This window comes from Daucus carota, chromosome 1 (assembly GCF_001625215.2).
Source record: "Daucus carota subsp. sativus chromosome 1, DH1 v3.0, whole genome shotgun sequence".
Taxonomy (NCBI): Eukaryota; Viridiplantae; Streptophyta; class Magnoliopsida; order Apiales; family Apiaceae; genus Daucus; species Daucus carota.
In genome coordinates, this window is record NC_030381.2 from 52806578 (window position 1) to 52830341 (window position 23764).

At 33.7% G+C, this 23764-nt stretch overlaps 2 protein-coding genes across 9 annotated transcripts; both read left to right on the forward strand.

Moving 5' to 3' along the window:
- The first annotated feature begins 1370 nt into the window (after window positions 1-1370).
- LOC135149917 (disease resistance protein RPV1-like) lies at window positions 1371-9382 on the forward strand. Of its 4 annotated transcripts, none has more exons than XM_064086056.1 (6): window positions 1371-2135; window positions 3895-4993; window positions 5306-5623; window positions 5701-6999; window positions 7133-7982; window positions 8999-9382. In XM_064086056.1, the coding sequence occupies exons 1-5, from the start codon at window positions 2065-2067 to the stop codon at window positions 7679-7681; spliced, it is 3336 nt and encodes a 1111-aa protein (XP_063942126.1). In that variant the 5' UTR covers window positions 1371-2064; the 3' UTR covers window positions 7682-7982; window positions 8999-9382. The 4 variants fall into 4 exon arrangements, with proteins under 4 accessions (XP_063942126.1, XP_063942127.1, XP_063942128.1 ...); XM_064086057.1 differs by having other exon boundaries at window positions 1390-2135; window positions 9003-9382; XM_064086058.1 differs by lacking the exon at window positions 8999-9382 and adding an exon at window positions 8167-8992 and having other exon boundaries at window positions 1390-2135.
- Window positions 9383-12236: 2854 nt separating this feature from the next.
- On the forward strand, window positions 12237-20163 carry LOC108224735 (disease resistance protein RPV1). 5 transcript variants are annotated; one of them, XM_064086051.1, is made up of 9 exons: window positions 12237-13505; window positions 13674-14775; window positions 15028-15321; window positions 15411-16496; window positions 16939-17674; window positions 17884-18030; window positions 18119-18220; window positions 18799-19034; window positions 19787-20163. In XM_064086051.1, exons 1-5 carry the CDS (start codon window positions 13003-13005, stop codon window positions 17422-17424), a joined length of 3471 nt encoding a protein of 1156 aa, XP_063942121.1. In that variant the 5' UTR covers window positions 12237-13002; the 3' UTR covers window positions 17425-17674; window positions 17884-18030; window positions 18119-18220; window positions 18799-19034; window positions 19787-20163. The 5 variants fall into 5 exon arrangements, with proteins under 5 accessions (XP_063942121.1, XP_063942123.1, XP_063942122.1 ...); XM_064086053.1 differs by having other exon boundaries at window positions 17996-18030; XM_064086052.1 differs by having other exon boundaries at window positions 12237-12869; window positions 12962-13505; window positions 16939-18030.
- The last annotated feature ends 3601 nt before the right edge of the window (window positions 20164-23764 follow it).

Here is a 23764-nt window from a genome sequence, read left to right on the forward strand (position 1 = left end):
CCACTTAAAAGCACTAAGAAGCCTTTCTATTGACAATTGTTGGAATCTGATAGCAATTCCTGGGAACATTGGGAACATTGAATCTCTGGTATGGCTCAAAGCAAGATGGCTAGCTCTTTGCAAATTACCGGATTGAATTGGTTGTCTCAGTAGCCTTGTGGAGTTCAACTGGGGTGTAAATGAGTCAAGCAGTTCGTGAGCTGCTTGAGCTCGAGCTATTCAAATAGTTTACCGAGCCAAGTTCGAGCTTCGTATTACTCGGTTTGTGAGGCTTGCGAGCATAATCGAGCATGTATTATTATAATTATTTTTATATTATTTCTGTATTATTATATAAAATATTTAATTTTTATATCTTTTTTATATATTTAATCGAATCGAACTCGAGCCGAACCGAACCGATCAAATTACGAATTTTTGTTAATATTTTGTGAAATTAATCGAACTTTCAAGCTGAACTCAAGCCTATCGAACTTTCACGAGCCGGGCTTCGAATTTAAAATTAAAGGCTCGATCGAACTCGAGCTCGAACTCGAACCCCGAACTTTTTAATCGAGTTCGAGCTGAGCCTGGCAGTGCTCGACTCGATTACACCCTGTTCAACTTGTTTTCTTGAGCAAACCTTGAAACTCTTCCGGGCACTATTTGCAATCTGATATCACTAGAAGTTCTATTGGTTAATGGTTACTGTAGTGGTCTGAGAAGCCATTATTATCACTGATCAATAGTTACGAATTTTTGTTTTGTTTAACATTTTTTTGTTCAAATTGACTAATGACTAAATATTATACATAAAATATGAATAAAGATATAATAAAATTTGTATCACTAGAATTCACAATGTATCTATTTTAATATGTATTTTTCAAATATTATCAATCATAAAAGGATAAAAAAAACATAAATAATAATCAAAATTCAGTTAATTTGATATAAAAAGATCGAATAAAATAAAAAAATTGAAACGGGAGTATTAAAGATTTCATGCATTAAAAATTTATAGTACTCGTGTATACACATGTACACCGAAAATTTACATATGAGAACAACTTCAAGATCTTATATAGAAGCTATTGATATAAGACTACTGTCCTATTTTTTATATCTCAAAAACTTTACAATGATAAACTATAAAATTGATTTCTATATCATTAAAATAGTCTCCAATAATTTTAAATTTATTGAGGATCCAATTATTATTACAACATATTTTTTTAAAAATCAATAATTAAACAATTAGTCCATATTTTATAACTTATTGAATTGATTAAACGTTTCAATTATCTGATTATTATTCAATTAATAATTAATTAAATTTCATTTCTTATTTTCACCGATTAAATAAGATTCACAATTTTTCAACTCTGGTCAACATGTAAACAAATGTGCTGGGGGAGTTGTTGAAGACTTGAAGATACAGTACCATTGTCAAGATTCAAGAATATCCACCGCCGCCCACGGTACACCAGATCCGGATTTCACACCACCCAGTAAACACACACGTTAATAAAGTGCAGCCCATATAAGTGAACCTTGAATTTCAATTCTTTTACAACAATTAGTAAATTACCACAATCCATAGCCCTCTTCTAACCCTTAATCGTATTCCTTAACTCGTCGAATTGATTAAATTTCTGATTAATTCCCGATCAATTTAATCCTTATTCCGTAACTTCGTAACACTTCCGAACTAACAATGTTTCCAAATGGGACGTGTTCATAAGTTTCAGAGGCTCAGACACAAGATACACATTTACCGATTATCTCTACCACTCCTTGAAGCGCACTGGCGTTCGAACATTCCGAGATGATCCTGAGCTACGTAGCGGAGAACTAATCTCGGACGCACTGCTCCAAGCGATACATGAATCGAAGACCTACGTTGTTGTCTTGTCGGAAAACTATGCTTCTTCGAGATGGTGTCTAGATGAGCTCGTGGAGATCAAGTCAACGGGGAGACTGATCGTTCCTGTATTTTATAACATTGAGCCGTCAGTTGTCAAGTACCAAACCGGGAGGTTTTACCAAGCTTTTGAAGCTCATGAATCTCGTTATGGTAGTCATATGGTGGATAGATGGCGCGTCACATTGATGAAGGTTGGGAACTTGTCAGGATACCATGTCCATGAAAAAATGTAAGTGCTAATACCTTTCCTCATTTTCAATTTATTTTTTTTGAATAATATTAGAGAACCTAAAAATCTTCCTAAAAATCATCCCAAATGATGGGTTCTTGCTTGATTATGGATATTTTTAAAAGTTGTCCTAGGTACCCAAATTTGTTTCCAATTTTTTTTCCAAATGACGTGGCTGAGTAATTTTAATTAGGCGGTTTATTAATGTCAATATTATTAATGTTAATGAAAATTGAAACCAATCAAACATTGACAACTTATTGAGAACAAAAATGGGAATTATTTTTGGTCCCTAGCATTTCTCTATTTATTTTCTCTAATTTTAATTGGTCTATTATATGCATAATAATAACACGAACTAAATTAAGTGGACTTAATTGATGATAAATGAGAAAAATTAGTAGAAAAATTAGTAGTCGATTACATACAATTTGGAAAAGAATTATCAGCATAATTTGGGAGAATTTTGGGATCAGATTAGGAAAACATCACTCTATCCAGCACAGTGCTGGTGAGGTTCCCTAACCAATTCAATTTCTACAAATATAGGATTCTCTATATTGAACGACACTCCAACAATATTCCCTATTTGTGTTCCTTATAATTATTGGAACATGCTAGGTACCCAAAATGTGTTCCCAAATTTTTAGTGTATGATTGGTTTCCCTCACAATAATGATAATGGAACCCCTGTATGCATATCAACCAGCCAATTAAAATTAGTCATTTGTCTGCCACGTCATTTGGAAAAAAAATTGGGAACATAATTTGGAGTAGTATTAAATTCATAATCTATTAGCAAAAAGATAATGCAAAAAATGTAGGAAAAGGTGGGAAGTGAATATTTAATCATTAAAAAGCAAATGAGGAATGAGTTAGCCATTAGTATTTATGAGGACTGAAGAGTGGATCCTAATTCTAAAAGTTTAGAGAATGACTGAGACTCTTTTGGAGTGGATTTTTGTAGCATATTCCTCGAAATTATAGTTTAGTGTATCATATAGCTAATCTGTGGGAGATGGCTCTAATTCAATGGTTATGCAACTGTTTGTTGGTAATTGGTTAGAGGCAAATAATTGTCGGGGACCAGGTCCCTAGTTCTATATCCAAGAAAAGTCACACTTGTAGAATAGCAGCTCAGATTGAAATTGGAAGTCTAAATAACAAGAGTATTATAGGGCATATAAACTTTAAACAATTATACAGAGAAGTTAGCAGCATGGACGTTTAAGACTAATAGTAGCAACAGGAGTTTTGTATACAGTGTTGATCCTTATGCTACAGTTACCACTTACCAGTAATATCTGATACAAGTAATACTCGATGCAACAAATGAATACATGGACATCGTCAAAACTAAAATAAGCAATAAAAAGAATATAAATATAAAATACTTAACATCTATATTGAAAATTCTTACATTGCTTAAAGTTTGTAGTGACTTGGCTTCTATTCTATACATCCATAACTCCATTATTTTGATATTGAACTTCCTGTCAAGTTGCTTGACTCCGCATTGACTACTTTACAGGTTGAATGTTCTGCTATATATCCGACAGAAATACATGTGTGAACATATTATCCGCGTAAATCTCATGTAAACTGTCATCAGACAGCACCAAGACACACCTTTAGTATAGAATTTACATCATCATCATATTACGAAAGATTCATCAAGTCTTGGCATCCTTTACTTTACTGTTAATTTAATTTGTATGAAGATCTGATTCTTTATTTTGATTAATAAATTGCATTGCAGGTCCCAAGTTGCTATTATTGATGAAATAGTTGATAGAATTTTACTGGAAATAAATCCTGTGACTTTGGATGTTGCCAAATACCCAGTGGGGTTGGATACTCGTGTTAAGGACATAACAGCATTGTTGAGCAATGACACAAAATGTGTCAATAGGATTGGCATACATGGTATGGGTGGAGTTGGCAAAACAACTCTTGCCAAAGCTGTGTATAACCAAAACTATCATCGCTTTCAGGGCGGATGCTTCCTAGCAAATGTGAAGGATGTTTTAGAAACAAGAAAGGGCCTAATATGTTTGCAACAGAAACTTATTAGTGATGTTCTTAAATGTAAAAACATTACCATTGACAATGTTGACCAAGGGATTGAGGTAATAAGAGCTAGAATTTGTTCTACAAAAATATTAATTGTTATTGATGATCTGGACAACTCAGCGCCATTGGAATATTTAGAAGGACCATTTGCTTTTGGCAGCGCCATCATAATAACAACAAGATATGAAGATCTACTGGATTCAATTGAAGTAGAAGCCAAATATAAGGTAAAGGAATTGGGAGATGCTGATTCACGTCGACTATTTATCCAACATGCATTTGCAGATAATAATATATCTGATACATTCATGGAACTATCTAAAGAAATTCTAGAACATGCTGGGGGGCTCCCACTGGCTCTTAAAGTTTGTGGTTCAAACTTGCTTAATCAATCCGAGGAAGGATGGAGATGGTTCATTGACAAATTAAGACGAGTTTCTCTTGACGATGTTGAGAAAAAATTGTTGATTAGTTTTGATGCCTTGAAACTGGTTGATCCTATGTTGCAGGATATTTTTCTAGATATTGCCTGCTTTTTCATTGGGGATAAGGCAAAAGAAGTTGTTCAAATAATGGAAACTTGTTATACATTCAGCAATCGTAATATCGACATTCTCAAGAAAAGAGATCTACTAAGCATCAATGACAGAGATGAGTTGGAGATGCATGATCTACTTCGGGATATGGGAAGGAAAATTTCGTGTAACAACTCTCCTGATGAGCCAGGAAAACACAGTAGATTATGGGTAACAGAAGATATATATGACTTGTTAAAGAATGACAAGGTAATTTTTAGATATATGCATATATGTCCCGTAATTGTTCTAGAGGCATCTTATGGTTTCATATAACTTTAATATGATACTCTTAGAGTTCTAAATATATGAAGTCAGTGATGTAGACTAAAATAAAAATTGAAGAAAAGAGTAGAAGAAAGTGTACATTTTGTATATAATTCCCACTACTGCATGTTACAAGATAAAGGGGCTTTTCAGAATGTGTAACTAGAATGTGCAACTGCTGGTAATATATGCTCATAATATGTAATATATTTATCAACATTAGTCAATAACTTTCCTCCTGATATATATGTTTAGGGAACAGAAGCAGTTGAAGGTATCATCTTTGGTACAGGAACATTGGTCAATAACCTTCCTCCTGATATTTTTTCCCATCATAGAGCTATCTTTGATCATTTCACTACTGATACATTTCAAAGAATGAGTAAACTAAAGTTCCTTCACCTCGAGTATGTGAAGCTCACAGGAAGCTTTGAACATTCATTTAAAGATTTGAGGTGGCTCCATTGGAAGTTTTGTCCTTTGAAGTGTTTACCTTCTGACTTTTACCTGCAAAGACTTGTTATGCTTGAATTGCCTCATAGCAAACTGACTACAATATGGAAGATAAACAGAGTAAGTACTGTATGTAAATTTCTTGCGTATATGATTACTTGTATTGGAAAATCTGGTTTAATTTCTTCCGATTGCAGTCTTTTTTGCAGATTCCACATGTATTTGAAAACCTGAAGACTTTAAACATGTCCCATTCTCTAGATCTAATTACTACTTCAGACCTCACTAGACTACCGTATCTTGAAACTTTGAATCTCGAGGGGTGTGAAAGTTTGAAGGAGCTCCACATCTCAATTGGAAGCTTGGTGAGGCTGGTTTCTCTGAATTTGCAGTTTTGTGTCAAACTAAAAAGTCTTCCGGACAGCATTTGTAACTTGACAGCACTGAAATGTCTTAACATTGCGCGCTGTAGTAGTTTGAAAGCACTTCCTACGAACTTGGGGAACATTGGATCTTTGGAAGAGCTTAATGCAAAGTGGCTAACTATAAACAAATTACCACATTCGATCGGTCTTCTAGGTAATCTTATTGAGCTGAAGTTGTGTTTTTGCGGAAACCTTGAAACTCTTCCTGACACTATTTGCAATCTGAGGACACTGAAAATTCTATATATTGATGGTTCCTGTCGGCTAAAAGCATTGCCTGAAGAATTGGGTAACCTTGAATCGCTGGTAGAACTCAAAGCGGAGAATCTAATTGTTTCAAAATTACCAGATTCAATCGGGCGTCTTAGTAAGCTTATTGAGCTGAACCTGTCTTGTTGCAGCAAACTTGAATCTCTTCCAGAAACTGTCTGCAATCTTAGATCACTGAAAATTCTGGATATTGGCTGGTGTAGTAGTGTGAAAGCTTTACCAACAGAATTGGGGAACCTTGAATCTCTAATAGAGCTCAAGGCTATGAGACTAACTGTACCAAAATTACCGGATTCGATTGGACGTCTTAGTAAGCTTGTTAAGCTGAACTTGTCTGTTTCCGAAAAGCTTAAAACTCTTCCAGATAGTATTTGCAATCTAAGATCACTGAAAATTCTGGATATTGATGATTGCCATATGCTAGAAGCATTGCCTACAGAATTGGGGAACCTTGAATCGCTGGTAGGGTTCAAGGCGGAGAGAATAAAGGTCTTAAAGTTACCTGATTCGATTGGGCACATTAGATCACTGGAAAATATCTGGCTTAAAGGCTGTTTCAACTTGTTGTCTATTGCAGAACTTCCTTCTAATTTAAAATTACTAAGCCTTGAAGGTTGCAACTCCATGGAAACATTACCAAATCTATCGAATATGAAGCAATTGGAGGAATTAAACCTTACAGGTTGTAGTGTCTTGACAGAGATTCAAGGCTTAGAAGATCTTTCTTCTATTAAAACACTCCATCTGGGAGGTTGTGACTCATCTATGCTAGCAGACACTTTCACAAAGCATTTCTTTCAGGTTTGTTTAATCTCAAACTCTTCACTGAAATTTATCAGGTATTCTTCATTATATACATTAAAATGAATTATCAACATTGAAAATGAATTATCCTTTTATGATTAACTTTCTCTGGGGTTATATCTTGCAACAGATATACTCTGGATTTGGGCATCACATTAAAATTTATGCTTCGACATCAGTGTTTCCAGACTGGATTTGTCAATCATCAGACTGGATTGGTAAAACCATTTCATTTGGGTCAAAAGTATCTTTAGATTTGCCGCCAAACATGTCACACAATTTCTTGGCACTGATCCTCTGCTCGAGATTCTCGAGGGATGGCGAGGCCTATTATTCTGTTAAGACTACCACAAATGATTTTGTATGGAGACAGGGGGTTCCTTCATTAAGATACTTTTATGACCATTATGATGATTATAACCGTGTCCCATGTATGGACGTAGTACCAAGAAAAGTTTTTTCTGTCACAGACAGTGACTATAGAATTATATTCAAAGCACGTCAAAAGTATTATGAATCATGTGGTGACAATGTGACTCTATTAACCCAAGCAGCAGAAATTCTTGGGTTGTATCTCCTATACAAACCAGAGATCACAGTATTTAATGAGTGCAACAGAACCACCATCGATGTAGATGAAGAAGGAAGACATTCTTCCAAACGCTTGAAACATTTGTAAAATGAGAAGAACTAGATCTCCCTCAAGTCGTGAACAATTGGATTATTCCGGAAGACAAAGATTGTCCAGCTATCTCTAGAAAAAGAAGAACATAAATCTGGTTTGTCTGATAGAACTAAATCATCTGTTTCACTCCTACATAAACCTGCAATCCACCTCAAGATACCTTCAGGGGTAGTTTGGAGAGCGTACTTCTGATTTGCGCACTCCATGGAGAATGTGATATTATTTGGAGGATCGGGTTCAGATGATAGATGAGTGTTTGTGTTATTGGTGTAGGTGAAGGAAATTCAACCTCCAAGTAAGTCAATAGTATATGTTTATTTTTCGTCTCCACTTTAAATGCTCTTAACATATTTGATGATTTGAGATAAGAGTTTGTTCTTCGCTGCATATTCAATTTATAAGAATTAGTTTGTATCGTATATTTTGCCTACTTGATCACTCGTATGCACAAATCAATCTTATTCTTGATCATGATATAGGTCTGATACTTGGAGTCCATTGTTATGGTCCATCACAGTATTTTGGTCACCACAGAGAGCAGCTTGTTAGGTATAAAATTTTGCAGATATTATTAGGGGAAATTAAAGTAGTTCTTACTGAATTTGAAATGAAAGGGTATACAATTCAGACAATGAAAACTTGAAAACGCCGACCTGATCTTCTAAATTGTTAAAATGCTTGTGGTGTCTGATTTTGATTTGATAGATGTATGAGGAAAACCCTGTTACTGTTGTCTGTTATAGTGTCTATTATTATAAGATCTTACTGGCCTTTTGTCATTCCCTGTCTACTAGCTTAATTGCTGTGGGTGCACGCTTAGGGTTTGAAGATTTGCCTACTCATAATGTGACTACTTTGAAGAAATTTCATGATTTAAAATTTCAACAGAATCTTTGTTACTACTACGAATGACTGACCAGAGTTTAGTTACTAGGGCCGTAAAGGAGTCCAGGCTCAAGCTCGAACCATATTTTAAGCTCATAAGCTCTGTTCGAAAAGTTTGGTATATTTGAACTTGCTCGGAACAATTCCATTAGATAAGTTCTATGTGACAAGCTTGGCTCGAGTTCAACTCAATTATATATGGAAATTCTTTTACTGAATATTTATATCACACATATATATATATAATATGAAATAATAGAACATATAATTGTTTGATTAGTTACGCGAGTCTCGCGAGTTAAGTAGTTAGTAACTCGAGCTCAGCCTGATAAAGTGTTCAAATACATAGAAGATTTGTTCATAAACAAGCTCTAGGACGTTGACATTTTCAGAACCTCTAACTGATATATTTCATTTGCAATTCAGACAGATCCCTACAGTTTGTTGTTGTTTGGTTACTGGAATAGCTTACCTGATACACTAGTAGCTTGGATAAGAATAAGTTTGTCAGTAGAGTGAGCTGCTCCAGTGGAATGAACTATTCAGAGAAGGCGGATCAACAAAGAAGACTTCTCTCAGCTACTTCATGTAGAGAAGGTATCCGAGATGTATAGAGTTTCATAGTTCTTTTTTCTTTCCCCTTTCTGGCTATATAACCCACAGCTGATGAGGCAAGGTACGTTCGACAAATACATTGTACCATATCTGTCTTGTATAAGTTTAAATTACAGGACAAGCATGTACATACGATATGAATATTTACGTCCTTAATTATAAGCTTAGAAACTTTATTATGGCTGTGTTTGAACATTTCGTCACTAGTTTGCCGTGATCTTTATTTTTGTCTAGTAATGATCGTTTAGTTACCTCTTTAATGGATACGGTCTCTACTTCTATGCTAGAAGCAGGGGTATCTATTCCACTTTCTGAGTGAAACCTACTGATGTTTACTTTGCTCGAGTATGGATGCTTTATCTATTAACTTACCAAACAGGTATAAGTTCTGACAGTTATTAGAATAAGGTTCTAAGAGAACATAACTCTAATTTTATATTAGATCTACTTGTACGTTATTAAAAAAAATGATAATTTTATTTATTTTAGTGTTGAAATTGATTTTTATTTAAAAATTCATAAAAATAAGATAAGCTAATTTCTGAGTTTAAGTCGGTTTCCAGATTATTTATAACTTTAAGCCGATTTTTAACTTGTTACATATATATATATAAATTTTCTGTTTAAAGTTCAAGAAAAAAGAGCCCTCATGATTTATAAAATTCTCAATTCGACCGATTAATTCCCTATAAGAGGCTTCCGCAATTTGATTTTTAAAATCCAATTAATCACTATAAAAATGTTATGTAGTAAATTAAACTGATATATATTGAATATTATTATAAACAAATATTATAAAATATCCAGATTTTAATCTAATTAATCACATATCATTTGATTAATTTCTAATCACCACATTAATACGACCATAATCAAAAAAGTGAGAATCGTGCTATTCTTCCGCGAAATTACAACCCTATTCTTCTTATCCTTGTACTAGTATTCTCTACCGCAATAGCAGATACCTGAAATTGTGAAGAATTTCAGAACATTTTTTTAAATACATAAATTTATTAGAGCGTACTCTCCACTCACTCGGTCACCCCTTTTCCTTCCACTCAAAATTATTCTCTACTTTGTAAGCAATACTACTTTCAACTCCACCTTGCCTTTTCTGCAGCATTTTTTTATTGTAAAATATTAGATAGCGCAAAAATTACATTCAAATTTCTTTTCTAAATTTTTAGTTTTATTTACATTAATAATAATGAAACCGCATATATGCACACAAATCACCCAATTAAAACCTGTTATTTTTTTGTCATGTCATTTGTCCAAAAAAACTTGGACAAGATTTGAGATAAATAGCATTACTATTCTTTAACTCTTTGTTTATGTTTTTATTCTTTATGACCTCTGAAGTGGATATCTTCTTTTGGATATATTTAATAAAAAATATTTAAATATTAATTAAATGATCACCAAATAATCAAAAATTTAATCAATTAAACATATTATTATCCAATTTTCAGAACAATGGATACTAATATGAAGTGACCATGCCGAACCACGAGCCGAACGTTTTTGGGCTTTTTTCATAATTGCCTAGCCTCTTGAAATTTTTTACAAAAATAACTTTCAATATTATTAAAAATACCAATTTTTATAAATTATTTACAAAAATAAGACTTTCAACCTCTACAACCTCATTTGCAACCACATTTGACAACAATTGCAACGACTTGCAACTTCTGCAACTTCATTTGCAATCATTGCAACCTGAGGTTGCAGAAGTTGCAAGTCGTATTTTTGTAAATAATTTGAAACCAAAATGTATTTTAAAAAAAAAATTAACATCACAGTATATTTGTAAATAATTTCTAAAATATTGGTATATTTATAAATATTCCAATGTTTTTTGAAGATCTTGTCTGGGCACCATAAACAAAATTTGTGTTACTAAATTGAACATGTAAATCAAGAAAAGTGCATAAATTATTTTATTTTTTTTAAGAAAAAGGAAAATGTAGGTACAGTGATGAAAAATAATGGGCAGTTTGGATTAAATTAAAAGAACGATTTTTATTTAAAGTAAATAAATATAATTAATAATTATAAGTTATTAAAATATTTGAAAAAGAAGTCGAAGTTGTAAAGAAAAATTAACAGTTTCTACTTGCAACTTCTTTCTCACTATTTCTTAAGATCATCTCCAAACATGAGAAACCCTTAGCTAAAAGTTTAGTTGACTTACAAAAAATAAAAATTATAGCCAACGCCGTTCAAAAACGACACTCCAACCATACCGACCGCTTATTTATAAATATAACCAATTCTCTTTGGATGCTAAATTTGTCGAACCTCTAAAATTCTGTAAGAAATCTGTAGGAAGATTATACATCATTTATTATCATGTTAAACTAATATATTCTATTTATGACAATCTAACTATTAATAATATAATATTTTTAAATTATAGTCAACCAATATAGCCAATATCATCGAAGTACAATAACTTATAAATTCAACAAATTTTACAGGTCCAATTTAGTTAATGACAATAGATGCTCTGACAATGCTTCTTATTTCTTTATACACACGGTTCAACGAAAGCATAGGTAAAAAGGAGCGACGACGCAAAATATATTACTCCCTCCGTGGCTCCGTCTCTTAATACTTTTCATGTTTCTTTTTATCATGTTTGCCAATGCACGCTTTTGATCATTAATATTTTTAATTTCATATTAGTATTAAATATAAAAAATCAATGTGTTAAAGTAATTATATCCCGACATATCATACAGGAAAAACTCAAGGAGTAACTTTCGGCTCCCTCCATCTCATAATACTTTTCTGGTTTCCTTTTATCACGCTTGTCAACACATAATTTTGATCGTTAATATCTTTAATTTTATATTAGAATTAAATATAAAAACTTCACCGTATTAAAGTACTCGTAAATACAAATCCAACAAGATCACTCAGAAATATATTTAATCTTATAAATTGGACGTAAATTAGTAATTAATCTCATGTTATGAACAATCCCGACATATCAAGCGAGAGAAGTGAAAAGAAACAGAGGGAGTACAGACATTTGAACGATTTATTAACCAGCAATGCACAGTTGCACACAGGTGTTACCGGGAATCTGGGATTAGGATCCCCTGTATTTAGTGGAGCCTTGCTAGTGGTTAAACTGATTAATTCAATTAAAAATATTCAGAAACCAAAGATGCTGAGCTTGCCAACTGTTCGAGCAATGGTCTTAAAGACCGGGCGAACTGGGGATTGCAACTTGGTCAGAGGTTGATGTAACTCGTTTATGAGCATCAGCTGTTCGAGTTAAGGTCGCAACGACAAGATAAATCAAAATTTGAATCTCTGAATCATCTGCTTTTACAAAGTCATGATCAAACTCCATCATCGTCATTTACTTCTACAAGATGACAAGTTTTTTCTAGGTTCAGACTTCTGAGAGATAGTCGAAACTCCAAAGTGTTAATCATAATTCATACCATTCCTTTTCAAATTTAGTAGGTTCGTTTTTTCCCCTCTAAAGTGCAACATGGTACTTTCCTTGAAATTACAAATATAAATTCCCTTAAGAATTTCATAATATCCCCCCCAAGAAGATACTGTATTAATTCTAGATCCTCCGCGTAGGGCTCGTACAGCCCGTAAATCAACTACCACTCACCCATTCACCCCTTTTTGTTCCACTCAAACTGTTCTTTACTCGGTAACAATATTCTTTACGATCTCTGAAGTAGCTTAACAATTTGTTATATGAAAGTTCTTGCAATCATATTAATCTGTTCTCTTGTTTCTCAGCTACATAATTAAAGTTTTTCAATCTGTTCACTGAATATATAATGGCTTCTGCAAGTCATTCTCAAAAGCCATTTGCTTCTGCTTCAACTTCGGATCCTACTCAATGGGACGTGTTCCTAAGCTTCAGAGGTATAGATACCAGATACACATTCACTGATTATCTTTTTGATTCTTTAAAGCGCACTGGTATTCGGACATTTAGGGATGATCCTGAGCTACGCAGTGGTGAAGTTATCTCAGATGCTTTGCTGCAAGCTATACGTGAATCTAGGACTTATGTTGTTGTCCTCTCCGAAACTTATGCTTCTTCCAGATGGTGCCTCGACGAGCTTGTAGAGATAGTTGGTTGTTGCCAATCAATTGGTAGACTGGTTCTTCCCGTGTTTTACAACATCGAACCATCGGATGTACGCCACCAAACTGGGACTTTTAGTGAAGCTTTCCACGTACATGATCCTCGGTATGATAGGGATAGGTTGGAGAAGTGGCGCTTAGCACTGATGAAGGTGGCCAGTTTTTCGGGGTACCATGTCAACAAAAATATGTGAGTAGAACTCGTTAAATTGTCTTTAATTGCTTAAATGAAATTGGGTTGGAACACAATGAAATTTTCTATTTCTTTGATTTTTGAACAAGATAGTTATTCCATATTTATTTGGCATACTTGATAAAGATCTGATACTGTATTTATAATAAATAAATTGCATTGCAGGTCTCAAATTGATATTATCCATGAGATTGTTGATAGACTTTTACTGGAAATTAATCCTTCGACTTTGCATGTTGCTAAGTATCCAGTTGGGTTGGATTCTCGTGTTAAAGACATAGCAACGTTGTTGAGAAATTCAAGGGAAGGTGCCACTAGGATTGGTATACATGGTATGGGTGGAGTTGGCAAAACAACACTTGCAAAAGCTGTGTTTAACCAACAATACCACCGTTTTCAGGGTAGCTGCTTCCTACCAAACGTTAGGGAGGCTTCAGGATCAAGGAAAGGCCTGGTATGGTTACAACAGAAACTTATTGATGATGTTCTTAAATGTAAAAGCATTACCATTGACAGTGTTGACCAAGGAATTGAGCTGATAAGAGCTAGAATTTGTTCAGCAAAAGTGCTGATCGTTATTGATGATTTGGACAGTGCAATGCCTCTGGAATTTTTAGAAGGGCCATTTGTTTTGGGGAGCACAGTCATAATAACAACACGATGTGAAGATCTACTAGATACGATTAAAGTAGACGCCAAATACAAGGTAAATGAACTCAGTGATGCTGAGTCACGTCTGCTTTTTTGCCAACATGCATTCGGAGGAGATACTAGAATGTCCAACACATTCATCAAATTGTCGAAAGAAATTCTAGAACATGCTAGAGGGCTTCCGTTGGCTCTTAAGATTTGTGGCTCGGCCTTGCTTAACAAATCTGAGGAAGGATGGAGATGGTTCATCGACAGAATGAGAAGAGATACTATTGTTGATGTTGAGAATATACTGTTGATTAGCTTTGATTCTTTGAAATTTTTTGACCCTATGCTGCAAGATATTTTCCTGGATATTGCTTGTTTTTTTGTCGGGCGTGAGAAGGAAGAGGTTGTTAAAATAATGGACACTTGTTACAAGTTCCCGAATCATAATATTGACATCTTAAAGAAAAGAAGTTTGCTAACCATCGATAATGGAAATAGTTTGGGGATGCACGATCTGCTTCGGGATATGGGAAGGAAAATTGCGTGCAACAACTCTCCTATGGAGCATGGTGAACATAGTAGATTGTGGTTATCACAAGTTATATACAATGTTTTGAAGAAGGAAAAGGTGATTTCAATATATATATAGACACACACACACACACATTATGGTTTAGAATTCATACGATGGTTCCATATAAATATATATGATATAATATCACTCATCGACTTCTCCTTGTAGAGATATGTATATAAATTTGTTCAAAAATGATATTTTGTATTGTATGCGCAAGTAAACTTCCATCTCTTAAATTTATTATAAACCTTGATCATTAACTTCTCTTATTATCGTGTATGTGTTTTTGTGCTTGCCTGTTAGGGAACTGAAGCCATTAAGGGTATCATCCCTAGCTACTTTAACTTGCACATGAATTGTGCGACAGTAAGAACTCGTTTTGCTGCCAAAACATTCACAAAGATGAGCAAATTAAGATTTCTTTACCTCGATAATGTGGATCTTACTGGAAGCTTCAAACATACATTTAAAGATTTGAGATGGCTCTGTTGGTGGGGTTGTCCTTTGAAATGTTTGCCTTCTGAATTTTATCCGCAAAAACTTGTTTCCCTTGCTTTACCTCGTAGCAAAATTAGGACGTTGTGGGAGCTAAACATGGTAGGTACTGATACTGAGTTTCTTGTTTCTATGATAATTTGTATTAATGTGTCTAATTCAATATCTTCCAATTGCTCTTATTTTTACAGGTTCCGCATGTTTTTGACAACTTAAAGACACTAGACTTGTCGAATTGTAAAGATTTAACTACTGTTACAGACTTCACTAAATTGCCTTGTCTGGAAACTCTAAATCTGGAGGGCTGTAGTAGCTTGGAGGAGGTCCACATATCAATCGGAAGTTTGGTGAGGCTTGTTTCCATAAATTTGCGGTGGTGTTGGAACCTAAAAAGTCTTCCACACAGCATCTGCAACTTGAAAGCACTGAAAAGTCTTGATATTGAATGTTGCTATGGGCTGGAAGCAGTTCCTATAAATTTGGGGAACATTGAATCTTTGGTTGAGCTCAATGCGGCGAATCTATATATTTGCAAACTGCCAGATTCAATCGGCCATCTAAGTAAGCTTATTAAGCTATTCTTATATTATAACAACATTGAAACTCTTCCAGACACCATTTGTAACCTGAAGTCAATAGAGATTCTGGATATCAGTGGTAAGGGAGAAGGTGAAATTGGTGGTTTGAAAACATTGCCGAAAGAACTGGGCGATCTTGAATCTCTAAAAGTGCTCAGTGCGTGCTCACTAGATGTATCCAAATTACCGGAATCAATGGGACGTCTCAGTAAACTGGTTAAGCTGAGATTAAGCAATAACTTATACCTTGAAAATCTTCCAGACAGCATCTGCAACTTGAGAGCACTAAAGAATCTAGATATTAGTGGTTGCACTAGTCTTCAAGTATTGCCTATAGACTTTGGCAACCTTGAATCCCTAGTAAAGTTATTTGCTAGGAAACTAAGTATTTCAAGTTTACCTGAATCAATCAGACACAATAGATCACTGAGAACTCTTTCACTTGCAAGTTGTAGTCATTTGTTAAACATTGCAGACCTTCCTTGTAACTTAAAGCGGATATGCCTTGAAAGTTGCACGTCTGTGGAAAGATTACCAAATCTATCAAATATGAAGCAGTTGGAGGAATTAGACCTTACAGGTTGTAGTGGTTTGACACAGATTCAGGGCTTGGAGGAACTCACCTCTATTAAAACACTTCATCTGGGAGGTTGCAACTCGTCTATGCTTGCAGACACTTTTACAAAACACTTCTTTCAGGTTTGGTTCATCTCAAGCTCCATGCTTTGTATTTATTTCATAATTATATTTATATAAACTAATATTACCTATATTATTAACACATTTTTTGACCTGATTATTTTATATAATGGTGTAAAATATTTTATGTTTGTTATTTAGTTTATCAGTTTAGAATATTTGAAAAACACCAATGGTAGAATGTTTAATTTCTTTTTCCAATTTTAATTCTAGTACATCACTCCAACAAGGTTCTAGCCATCTCCTAAAAAGTTAAGATCTTTCATTCCTCATTTATAGGTAATACCTAACAATTACTCATCTTGTTTTTAACAATTATATATTCACTTCCCACCTTTTTCATATAGTCATAAAAACTGGATTTCGCGCAACCGTTTTATTGTATTGAATAAATAACATATTTTTTTTTCTAACTTATTTAGGCTGTTTTGTTTGACAACAGGTATACATTTCATTTGGGCAACACATTAGAATTTACGCTTGCCCATCAGTTTTTCCAAAGTGGATTAGTCAATCAGCAGATTGGATTAGTGAAACAAGTGATTCAGGATCACCAGTGTCTCTGGGATTGTCGCCAGACGTGTCGCATAATTTTTTGGGAATGGTTCTCTGCTTTGATCACATGGAGGATATGTATTTTCAGAGAGCTGTTTATTCTGTTAAGACTACCACAAGTGATTTTGCATGGAGTGACGGACGTTATTTTTCCTTTTATACTGAAGATGAGGAGGAAGAATTTGACCATTGCTCCTGCATGCATATAGTACCAAAATCAATCTTCTCGTTGAGCGATGATGATGATGAAATTGAATTCACGGCTGCTCCAGTGATATTTTATTTTAAGTTTGGTGATCTTGAGGATTGTGAAAGAACAGAAACTGCAAGAATTCTTGGAATTCATCTACTATACAAATCAGACTTGCAGTGATTGACGAGTGCAAGAGTAGCATTACAAACGCAGAACAAGAAGAAGAAAGAAGCTGCCCCTCTTAACAATTTAAACATTGGCAAAGTCACAATAGGTAGCTCTCCGTCTCTCCCAAGTTCTAGATGTGAGGATCCTTTGGAAAGTGACAAGAACATTTGTTTCATAACTGCATTATGCGTGCAAGTCAGGGAAAGACAAGAGATGTGCGCTTGAGCACTTTGAATTCTTTCAACATAGTTAATGACTATCAGTAAGTGTTTCCTTGTCACAGTACATCTATGCAAGTTATCATAAGAAGCTCGCTGTTACATCAATTATGTTCACTTTTTCTATCGTAAAGTCCAGAAACTAGTTGAAATTTTCCCAAAACCTGTTGAGTTGTATTTTACCAACCAAAGCTTCCACTCAATATTTTTATTAACTCGTGTTTGATCAAGAAATATGAGATATTATTTGCAGTACTGTAATCACAAATTTGAAGATTTGAGGTGGCTCTATTGGCGGAATTGTCCTTTTGAAGCGTTTACATATTGAATTTTACCCAAACAACGTTTTTTTCTTGCATTGCCAGGTAGTAGAACAAGAACAATGTGGGAAGTAAACATGGTAGGCATTATGAGTTCGTTTCTTGCATATACAATATTTATATTAAAAGTTTAAAATTTAGTCCTTCTGATTGCACTTAATTTCACAGGTTTTTGAAAAAATGAAGACTCTGGGGGACTCCTTGAAACTTCTGAAATTTAAAGTGTTGATATGCTTATCATGTCTGGTGTTGGTTTGATAGATTTTGAAGGTAAATCCTGTTAATGTTTTCTTATAAAGTGTCAACTACTAGAAGATTAGTTGCTGTGGGAGCGCGTTGTGTGTTTGAGTAATTGCCTCCTCAAATGTGGCTACTTTGAAGAAATTTCATGCCGTAAATTGTCAACAGGATCTTAGGTACCACGACGAATCACTGGCCTAGGTTTAGTCATGACCGCCCATATTCAACTTATAAGTGTCCTTGAATTTTGTGGTGACTTTGGATGCAAGAATGAGAAGTTAGGCGTACGTGGTACATACAATTACATACTTTTTTTATGAAAGTTGCCTCTATTTGAGGCTGTCTAGGGCGTCATTCAACTAAATGGTGTAGTTCAGGCAGTACTTCAAAGTTCAAAGTTTGTCATACACGATTCTTTAAAAACGGCGATATTGTTGTTTCAATGGTTGCATTTTCATCGGAAGTAGTTTAGTATATCTGCTTTTCAGTATTGTTCCACATAGAAGATTTGTTCATAAACAAAGGAGCCACTATCAGCAGACATCAACACTGGAATATTATCATTTTCAATATCTGTATCTGATTTTTTCCATATTCTATTTGGACAGAGCGCTACAAAATGTTGTTTGGTTACTGGATCAACTTACCTGATACACACTGGGAAGTTAAATGAAACCTAGACACTAAGTAGTATGCCGATTGAACCTAATGCCTCCGGAAGAAATATAGAGAGCGTAATGGTAATTTCCGTATGGAGAACATGTGATATTGTTTCGACTTTGGAGGAGTCCATTGATGAGTATTACTGGCATGGGCTGGGGAGATATAAGATGGGGACGCTTGAGTAAGTCGATATGTGTGTAGTTTTTTTCTCTACTTTAAATGCTTAAAAACTAGTTAATGACCTGAGATAAGAATTTTTTCATCAGAGCATATTCATCGCACACATCCTATGAGTTATACTGTTATCTTTATAAGAATTTTTTCATGTATAATCTCTTAACCTACCCTGACAGCGTCTATAAATTACTCATATCTTGATCATAATATAAGCTAAAGACTCGGAGTCAAATGTTATGGACATTACCTGTGCTGGTTTTTTTATCTGTTAAAGGGAGCAGAAGTACGGATCTTTTATTACCAGTTTCAGCTAATTTATCAGCAAAGATATAACAAAGGTTACGTATTTAGGCTAGGAAGCAAGATTATGCTAATTATGATTACATATCTTAAACTATTCGTAAGTACCTGTTAATTAAACATCTGTTCGTATTATTGTGCCTTTATATAATGAAATCTGCAGACTCTTAACTCTTACCATTCTACTTCTCTGTAGGCTGACGTTGTAAGAAACTATTAATCTTATTTACTTTACATTAGATATCTTTTGAACAATGCAAACACTTGGTCAGAACCATAAACTCTTCCATGTTATTACTAGAAAATTAGAACAGTGACGGGGTGACAATCTCTATCTTTGCTAATGACATGCCATTGCACATTCAATGATGGCTTGTGAATTCCTATTCCTAGCATTTTTATTGAATACATTGTGAAATTGCTTCACGGACTGAGTTGTTTTTTAAAACATTTCAGCTCGTCTTCTCATCGTCGGCTGCAGCTTCTGACCGTTGCCAAACGATGTTTCCAGCACAGAGGAGTCTCTAATATCCGCAGCAAATCAGACTAAAAACGGAAACTAGAGAGTTGCATTACTTCACTACTGTTGTAGCGCACAATGGTTCCAGTGGGTATATCGTCAAAGGATCTTAGGAAATTCCAAACAGTCTTGGGTGCTTTGTGTAACAACTAACTGTGAGAAACAGATGGAGTACAATGCCAACTTGTGTGAAAACTGAACTAACAGCAAATGCACATATTTTTCGTATTCATATTCTGATTCAGAACGCTTCTCATTTTAATAGTCTTTTTTGTTGAAATAAAATATTATATAATACTTGTCTTCTTCTCTAGTTGATGTTCTATTTTCAATATTGGCTACTCTTTTAAGAATTTTAACTGCACATTTATAAATATAATTCTAAATTTTATTATTTTTAAGAAAAATATGACATTAGTATTTTTGTTCACAAAAATTAATTTAAAAATTATATTTTTATAAATATATGATCAAAACTGTTATATGTACAAAATACAGGAGACTAGCATATCCAAACCGATTGAGATGGATCATACCTCCCACCACTTAAAAAATTATTCTAACACAAACCTATGGAATTCTAATTTAACGTCACCAGCCTTATTTTTATCTGAGTCAAAACTAGTAGTTGAAATTAACTGTTGTTTTTGTTTGGAGTAACTCATACGTTTGTGTATACTGAGTACATACAGCAGTAGAAGCATGTGAAGTCTAAGATCTGCAGCAATTAAGGTTAAAATACGGACAAATAGAGTAAGTATGAGGCTATTATTAGACTAATGACTTTTGTCTTCATTTGGTTAACATTTTTGGGGATCTGAATTTAATATTACTTACTATATGTCGTATACAAATATTTTTAGAATATTGCAACTTTCTTCCTAAAGTGCGTGATCCCAGCTAATTTATCATACCCAAAAATTCATTCCAAAAGCTTGCATATTACTCAACATCAACCGTACACATAAAATAATGCTTACTTTTCCATCATTTAACATGTTGCATACTATTATCATATTATCATGTAAATATTCTGGAAATTGGAATAAAATTAAATTTTGAAATAATATTGTTTACAAATTGTATAATATCAATCATAAATTATACAACAAAATCTGCTAATTATTTTATATAATAAATAAATATAAGAATTTAAATGTGTACCCATGTTTTATATTTTTATGATAATTAAATACGCTTCAAGAGCTGTTCGCTATGATTTTTTATATTTGACAGAGAAATTGATACGTATTTCGAGATTTTTATAAGATATAAATTTAAAAATTAATTATATCTAAACAAAAATTAAAAGGAAAAGTTTTTAAGATTAAATTATGAAATTATATTTATATACATATTAAAATAAGGGTCAGAAAAATTATAAAAAAAATAATGGGACCGAGTGATAACCGAGATTTTATAAATGCGTGATGACGTTTGAGCTGGTTGTGGGAAAAAGATAGTAGTAGGCGGTAAAGTTTGGTAACAGTAGTAGAATAGTGAGATATTCCACTAGCCAGCAAAAAATGTGAATTATTGGACCCTAACTTTGGGGGAAAGCAAGAGAGATTCAAGAAACAGGAGGCTGAGACTTGGAACGCCATTAGAATCTATGAGCAGCTGATGGTATGGATGACGATTTTAAGTATTGAATAACCGGATTTGACTTTGTTGCATGTTAGTTTTGCATACACACACTGTTCTGCGGGCGCATGCACATCGATCTGTCATTTCCCATCTTGATGTTATGCTCCTTACGTATGATGTTGAGGTTGATTGTTTTACAACCTAACATTGTGTATGCCTGCAAATATGCCAAGCAGCCCCATAACCGATCAGAATTTCGAGAAAGGATTTGGCTAGTGTGTGCTCGTTAAATGTTATTGGTGAAGCTTTTGTATATGTAAGAGGTCCATCATTATTAATAAGCAGTATTCAATCAAAATGAGTTAAATATATAAATTTGATACTTAGTATTTGCTCCGGACATATCATAGAAAAACCGTTTTAAAAATAATATAATTTGTTTGGATATGAAAAGTTCCGGTTTCTTTCAACAAAATAGGTTTCAGTTTTTCTAAACTTGTTTGTGTAAAAAAATTTGGATTTTTCCAACCAAAATCAGTTTCAATTTTTCTAGATCATTGCGTTTGTGTAAAGATACAGAAGAGAGAGCAATTAAAATTGAGAAAATTAACTTCTATTTCTATTTTTGTAAACCTCCTATTTCTTTTCAATTTTTTTTATAATAAAACTCTACTTTTGATTATCAAATATATTGAATAGAATATATCCAATTGCTTAAATAACTCGTGTATCCGCTGAATTAACCGGATTAAATTCAATGGAGTAATAATGTAAATTGTTTTTTCGATGTCATGACAAAACTAATAGACTTGGAAAAACAAGTGATTTAATTAGCGGGCCATGTGGTTTTATGGCTGGGAGGAGCAGATGATGGGCATGATGTAAGAAAAAATAAAGGAAAAGAATAAATTGTTGTAAATTGGCAGACACCAACCATAGCAATACGTTATACTTTCCCACCATCAATGGTGCATCTTCAACCTTTGTTTCCTTTTCCTTCCTCCTCCATGTCATTGTGCTTCTCTTTGGCTCCACCACAATTTATTTACTTTTCTATTTTCAGAAAATTATGCAAAATGACTAACTTCCTTGAATCCTTTCTTTTTACCCTTGTTAGTTTGCATATAATAATTTATCTAACTGTCCGTCCTACTCGATTTTATATAAATTTTTCATTATTTAATATGTATTTTAAAATTTTTATAAAGTATAATTTTATTATATATATTTTTTAAAATTTTATTTCTAAAGAAAATTTAAATATTAAATATTTATTTAGAAGAAAAATCATATTATAAAATAACTTCTAAAATCATATTTTATAAAAAATTTAAAATATGTGTCAAACTGTCTGTCGCAATAATATACTATTAAATGATATGAAGGGAGTAACTTTCGAACACTCAAAATATTTTTTTCACCGAAATTTTCAATAAATTCAATTTAAATTTCGAGGATGTATGAACTTGACTCGTCTCGTTTACGAAGAAAACAATCACGATATTCCTTCTGGTCAATTTCACAAGACGTTTGATTTTTTACATGTATGTTTAGAAGGATTGATCATATATTCAAAATTTATAGTTCTAATTTTTTTTGAATAAAAGTATGTGTGTCCTATTATAATTTATAATTATAGAAATATTAATTTTTATTATATAACCAAAACATAATTTTTTAAATTAAGTGTAAAAAATCAAGATTATATAGGAAAGCACAGAGAGTATCACAAATGGGAAAACTGGTTTGGTACGATTAGTTGAAGAATATGAACTGAAAGTTAAACAGAGAGTAAAGACTCTTACTTTCACTCCACATGTCATGCATCAAAGTCTTACATTTACACCAGAAACCAAAGCAAGCTTTGAAGAAGCACGACTGCCACGTAGGCTCCGAGACGTGACGTAAGCATGACAAGGAGAGAGAAGGGGAAATGAGTTGCTGGTGATTATGTCACTCGAGATTTCGAAAAGCAAAAGAAAGGGGTTCACTTACGGACACACCACACTGCACACGTCATCCAGAGGAGTGGGCCCCGGAAGTAAAGGAGGAGGAGTTCTTACGTAAGCTGAGGTGTGACGAGGCAATTAAATAAGGGGCAATAAATGAAACAGGCAGGAGTACATGTGATCGGCCCCATCGTAAGCCAGCAATTTAAGAAAATAAATTACGGTAATAAATGACGTGGAGATGCATGTGGTTTTCCCCACTCGCGGGAGTGGCACGGAATCACGTTGGTATCACTTCCGGAGTTCATTGTTGCTCAAACTTTTATAAACTTTACACTTTGTTTTATTCTATAGGTATGATTTCTCGTATAAATTTTA